This window comes from Salvelinus sp. IW2-2015, unplaced genomic scaffold (genome assembly GCF_002910315.2).
Source record: "Salvelinus sp. IW2-2015 unplaced genomic scaffold, ASM291031v2 Un_scaffold2315, whole genome shotgun sequence".
NCBI classification, from domain to species: Eukaryota; Metazoa; Chordata; class Actinopteri; order Salmoniformes; family Salmonidae; genus Salvelinus; species Salvelinus sp. IW2-2015.
In genome coordinates, this window is record NW_019943641.1 from 50,407 (window position 1) to 56,244 (window position 5,838).

The 5,838-nt window shown below is 43.3% G+C and overlaps 1 protein-coding gene across 1 annotated transcript in view; it reads left to right on the forward strand.

The window, feature by feature from the left end:
- The first annotated feature begins 779 nt into the window (after positions 1–779).
- LOC112073604 (noelin-3-like) overlaps positions 780–5,838 on the forward strand; it is a 24,987-nt gene continuing 19,928 nt past the window's right edge. The window contains exon 1 of the mRNA XM_024140872.2: positions 780–977. Coding sequence (XP_023996640.2) covers positions 909–977 — 69 coding nt within the window. The 5' untranslated portion in view covers positions 780–908. The remainder of the gene's footprint in view (positions 978–5,838) is intronic.

Consider the following 5,838-nt stretch of genomic DNA (forward strand, 5'->3'; position numbering starts at 1 on the left):
CCAGCATAATGTGACTTGCTGATGTGGCCTGCAAACCAGGAGTTTCAGATCCCTGTGTTAGGGTAAAAATAGGCTGTCAGAGTATGGTATTGTGAAACAAAGTAATGTCATTATCATAAAATAATTACACCTGTATGATCAAATATTTATTTGATTTACTAGCAAACACAGTCATGGGTTGGTACCGGTACCTCAAAAAATCACTCGAAAGGTACCCTGGGAAAAATAATATGCAAATTTAGGCTTTACACCTTACAATGCTAAAACAACACCCAGAAATTAGTTTCTGTAACACCCCAGGTGTTAATTCCCTAACACTAATAAAGTGTGACAGCATCGGCTCTAATAAAGTGTTAATTTAAGTCGGAATGTGCAACACTCATTGTGTTAGAGACCTATCACTCTGAAACGGTTCGTTTATCAACACTTTACAAAGTGTTCGTTTAACACTATTTGAGATGACGTAATGTGTTACATTTAACACTGCGGGTGTTCAAATTCCGATTGTAAATTTGCTGTGAACGGACCGATGAGGCAAGTATCGCTAAATGACATCATTTCCCCTCTTGCAGGTCCCTGTACATCAACTGATGTTTTCACCCGGTCTGTTCCGCTGCCACGTACTTTCCCCATCTCACACTCAGTCACGAGCAGCTGGTGTTGTTTCCAGTCCCCGGCGCTGCCCACATGGCTTCGCGCGTACTGAACGGTGATGAATGTGATGACTAGTCTGACACGGATCTACACTCGCTCTCTTTCTCTGGAGTCTTGATATTAAAAAAAAAACGGGCAGGCATTTTACCGTTATTTTTAACCTGCAGAAACCTCAAGCCGTTCTCCACACTGACTGAGCGACGTGTTGAAACATACAGGGGAGAGAGGACAAGGGTGACCGGTTCGCGGGCAGAATGCGGCCGCTGTCCGTGGTGCTGAATCCTCTGCTGTTTCTACTGCTGTTCGGCTACTGCCCTTCTGTGGTGAGTTGAGGTCCACTGACTGCCCTTTTCATCTGCAAGGCACCGGGCTTATATACATTATATTATATTATATTATATTATATATATATACTTCAGAGATTAGATTAAAACAACTGCATAACTATATGTTTAGATAGATGGACTGATGTGATTTGAAGTTCGTATTAAAATGTGTGGTGTTGGAATGATATATGTTGGTCTGGGCAGGGGTGATGTAGGTGATGTTGGACTGGGTAGGGGTGATGTAGTTGATGTTGGTCTGGGCAGGGGTGATGTAGGTGATGTTGGACTGGGTAGGGGTGATGTAAGTTGAAATGTGGTCTGGGGTAGGGGGATGTAAGTTGATGTTGGTCTGGGTAGGGGGTGAATGTAGTTGATGTTGTCCTGGGCATGGGTGATGTTTGTTGATGTTGGTCTGTGGTAGGGGTGAATGTAGTTGATGTTGGTCTGGGCAGGGGTGATGTAGTGATGTTGGTCTGGGCAGGGGTGCTGTAGTTGATGTTGGACTGGGCAGGGTGATGTGTTGATGTTGGTCTGGGCAGGGGTGATGTAGTTTGATGTTGTCTGGCAGTGGTGATGTAGTTGTTGTTGGCTGGGTAGGGGTGATGTTGGCTGGTAGGGGTGATGTAGTTGATGTTGGTCTGGGTAGGGGTGATGTTGGACTGGGTAGGGGTGATTGTATTTTGATGTTGGTCTGGCAGGGGTGATGTAGTTGATGTGTGGTGTGTGTGTGTATAAATGTTTACAAAGCCATAGATTTGAGTGAATGGAGAAATTAGATTTTTTTGTTCACGAACATCTGCAGCTATCTGTGGAAGCTATCTGTGACAGCTATAATGGGATGACAGAAGCAGAAATGCTTTTCCATTCTGTTAACTGTTGCATGGTTTTAAATTGATTTTCTGTCATACATTTGGGGCAGAATTTGAGTTAAACAATAGAACTCCTAAATGTATTATAATTCAGTCGCCGTATTCTGGTACTGTTTAACTACACTGGGTTTTAAACAGACTTTGTCCAGTCTCCCACACTCCTCTCTCTCTCTGTTCTCTCTCTCTTCTGTTCTCTCTCTCTCTCTCTCTGTCCCTCTCCTCTATATTCTCTGTCCCTCTCTCTATACTGTCTGTCTTCCTCTCTCTAGTATTCTCTGTCTCTTCTCTTCTCTTCCCTCTCTATAGCTATCTGTCCCTCTCTCTCTCTCTGTCCTCTCTCTATATCTCTTCTGTCCCTCTCTGCTATATCTCTCTGTTCCTCTCTCTCTCTCTGTTGCCTCTCTCTCTCTCCTGTTCTCTTCTCTCTCTCTGTCCCGCTCTATATCTCTCTGTCCCTCTCTTCTAAATATCTCCTCTGTCTCTCTCTATAATCTGTCTGTCCCTCTCTCTATATTCTCTGTTCCTCTCTCTCTCTCTGTCGCCTCTCTATAGCTAATTCTGTCTCTCTCTCTCCTCTGTCGCGTCTCTCATATCTCTCTGTCGCCTCTCTCTATATCTCTCTGTTCTCTCTCTCTCTCTGTTCCTCTCTTCTCTCTGTTCCTCTCTCTGCTTCTCTTGTCCTCTCTATTCTCTCTGTCCCTCTCTCTATTTCTTCTGTCGCCTTCTCTATATCTTCTCTGTCCCTCTCTTCTATATCTCTCTGTCCTCTCTCTATATCTCTCTGTCCCTCCTTATTACTCTCTGTCCTCTCTCTCTGCTCTCGTCTTCTCTGTCCTCTTCCTCTCTCTCTGTCCCTCTCTCTTATATCTCTCTGTTTCATACTCTCTGTCCCTTTACTCTGCTCTGGTCCTCCTCTCTATATCTCTTGTTCCTCTTCTCTCTCTCTCTGTCCTCCTCTATAGTTATTCTCATGTCCTCTCTCTACTCCCTCACTATTGTCCTTTCAATGTCCCTCTCTCTATATCTCTCTGGTCCCTCCTTCTTATATGCTCTCTGTCCTCTCTATACTCTCATGTCCTCTCTCTCTCTCTGTTCCCCCTTTCTCTCTCTCTCTCTGTCCCTCTCCTCTCTCTCGATTATCTCGTCTGTTCCCTCTGCTCTATACTTCTTCTGTCCCTCGGCTCTATATCTCTCTGTTCCTCTCTCTCTTTGTCCCTATATATCTTCCCTCTCTCCCTGTCCCTCTCTCTAGTACTCCTCTGTCTTCCTCTCTCGTATACTCTCTCTGTTCCTCTCTTCTCTCTTCTGTTCCTCTCTCTCTCTCTGTCCTCTCTCTCTCTCTCGTCCTCTCTATATCTCTTTCTGTCCCTCTCTCTATATCTCTCTGTCCCTCTCTCTAATATCTCTCTGTCCCTCTCTCTATATTCTCTTCATTTTCTCCTGTCCCTCTCCTCTATATCTCTCTGTCCCTCTTTCATATCGCCTCTCTTTCCTCTTTCCTCTCTCTTCTCTGTTCCTTCTCTCTCTTCTGTCCTCTCTCTATATCTCCTGTCCCTCTCTCTAATATTCTCTGTTCCCTTCTCTTAGCTATCTGTCCTCTCTCTCTCTCTGTCCTCTCTCTCTCTCTCTTGTCCCTTCTCTTATCTCTTGCCTCTCTCGATCCGTCTCTCTCCTACTATCTCTCTGTCCTCTTTCTGCTCTCTCTATTTTCTCTTTCCTCTCTATAGCTCTCTGTCCTCTCTCCTCTTAGCTCTCCTGTCCCTTCTCTATTTATCTCTCTCTCTCTCTCTCTCTCTTTCTCTTCTCTCCTCTTCGTTCCTTCTCTCTCATCCTCTCCTCTCTTCTCTCTCTCTCTTCTCTCATCTTCTCTCTCTCTCTCTCTCTTCTCTCTTCTCTCTCTCTCTCTCTCTCTCTCTCTCTCTCTAACTCCTCTCTTCTCTCTCTCGCTCTCTCTCTACCTCTTCTCTCTCTCTCTCTTTCCTTCTCTATATATTCTGATATTGATCCTTGGATGTTGCCAGAGAAGTAACTCTCTGTTAATGGTTGGTTCAGTCATTATAGACACAATGATATTGCCCTACTGGCTGTAATAGAAAGACAAACCAATGGAAATGAGGTTCGACTAGTTGGCTTTTCATAGAGCAATTTATTTATACTAGCTCTATACTGAGAAATGAAAATGTGGCTGATTTCCATGGTGTGTATGATGCCTAATCGTCCATGAACAAATGTTCTGTAAATTCTACATGGTGTACAATAGACCATACTACACTAGATTGTTCTTTAGAAATGAAAATTAGTTGCGCTCTTTTCACAGAGCAATATATACTTAGCTGAAATCGATAGATCTGTAGTATGATACTATATATATTATAGATATTACAACACTGTCACACACTTCTGCCGAAGTCGGTTCCTCTCCTTGTTCGGGCGGTGTTCGGCGGGGTCGACGTTACCGGTCTTCTAGCCATCGCCGATCCATTTTTCATTTTCCATTTGTTTTGTCTTGTTATCCCACACACCTGGTTCTCATTTCCCTCATTTAGTGTTGTGTATTTAACCCTCATTTCCCCCCATGTCTTTGTGTGGTCTTGTTTGTTTGGAAGTGCTTGTGCACATTGTTTACTGGTGCGCGTCGGGTATTCTACCAAAGTTGTTATTTTCTTGATGCTGTTGGTTTTGGAATTAAACTTTCTCCGGCTATTACCTAAGTCTGCCCTCCTGCGTCTGACTTCCCTGRCACCAGTTACGCACCCCTTACAAACACGATACAATAATACTACTGTACTACTTGTTTGAAGAATTTGGGACAGAGATTGGTGTGTTTTTTCACTATCTAATCATGACATGGGGTTGTTCAATGACAGACTTTCTATCACTTGATGTGTTTAATTGTGCTTCTACGTGCTTCTACACCTGCATTGCTTGCTGTTTGGGGTTTTAGGCTGGGTTTCTGTACAGCACTTCGAGATATTAGCTGATGTACGAAGGGCTATATAAAATAAACTTGATTTGATTTGATTTAATTTCAGAGAGACAAATAATCATGTTTTTTTTGTTGCAAAACTCTATATAACCTCCTCCCTCTCAGAGAATTCATTAATACTGCGAGGTTTTACACAGAGAAATGAAATGTAACAAATAACTACATTTTTAATAAAGAACTGTACAAATTATACCGCTGTGACATCAATATTTTAAAGAAAAATATACACAGTACCGTTCCAAAAATGTTGGGGTCACTTAGAAATGTCCTTGTTTTTGAAAGAAAAGCACATTGTTTGTCCATTAAAATAACATCAAATTGATCAGAAGTACAGTGTAGACATTGTTAATGTTATGAATGACTATTGTAGCTGGAAACAGCAGATTTTTTTATGGAATATCTACATTTATCAGCAACCATCACTCCTGTGTTCCAATGGCACATTGTGTTAGCTAATCCAAGTTTATCATTTTAAAAGGCTAATTGATCATTAGAAACCCTTTTTGCAATTACTGTATGTTAGCACAGCTGAAAACTGTTTTTCTGATTAAAGATGCAATAAAACTTCTTTAGACTAGTTAAGTATCTGGAGCATCAGCTGTCTGTTAACCTACCCACTGCCTGGCTGTCTGTTAACCTACCCACTGCCTGGCTGTCTATTAACCTACCCACTGCCTGAACCTACCCACTGCCTGGCTGTCTGTATAACCTACCCACTGCCTGGCTGTGCTGTTCTGTTAACCTACCCACTGCTGGCGTCTGTTAACCACCCATGCCTGGCTGTCTGTAACTACCCACTGCGGCTGTCGCTGTCTTGTTAACCTACCCACTGCCTGTGCTGCCTGGGTCTACTGTCTTTTAACCTACCACTGCCTTGCGCTTGTTAACCTACCCACTGCCTGGCTGTCTGGCTGCCCATTAACCTACCCACTGCCTGCTGTCTGTTAACCTACCCACTGCCTGGATGTCTGTTAACCTACCCACTGCCTGCTATGGCTGTCTA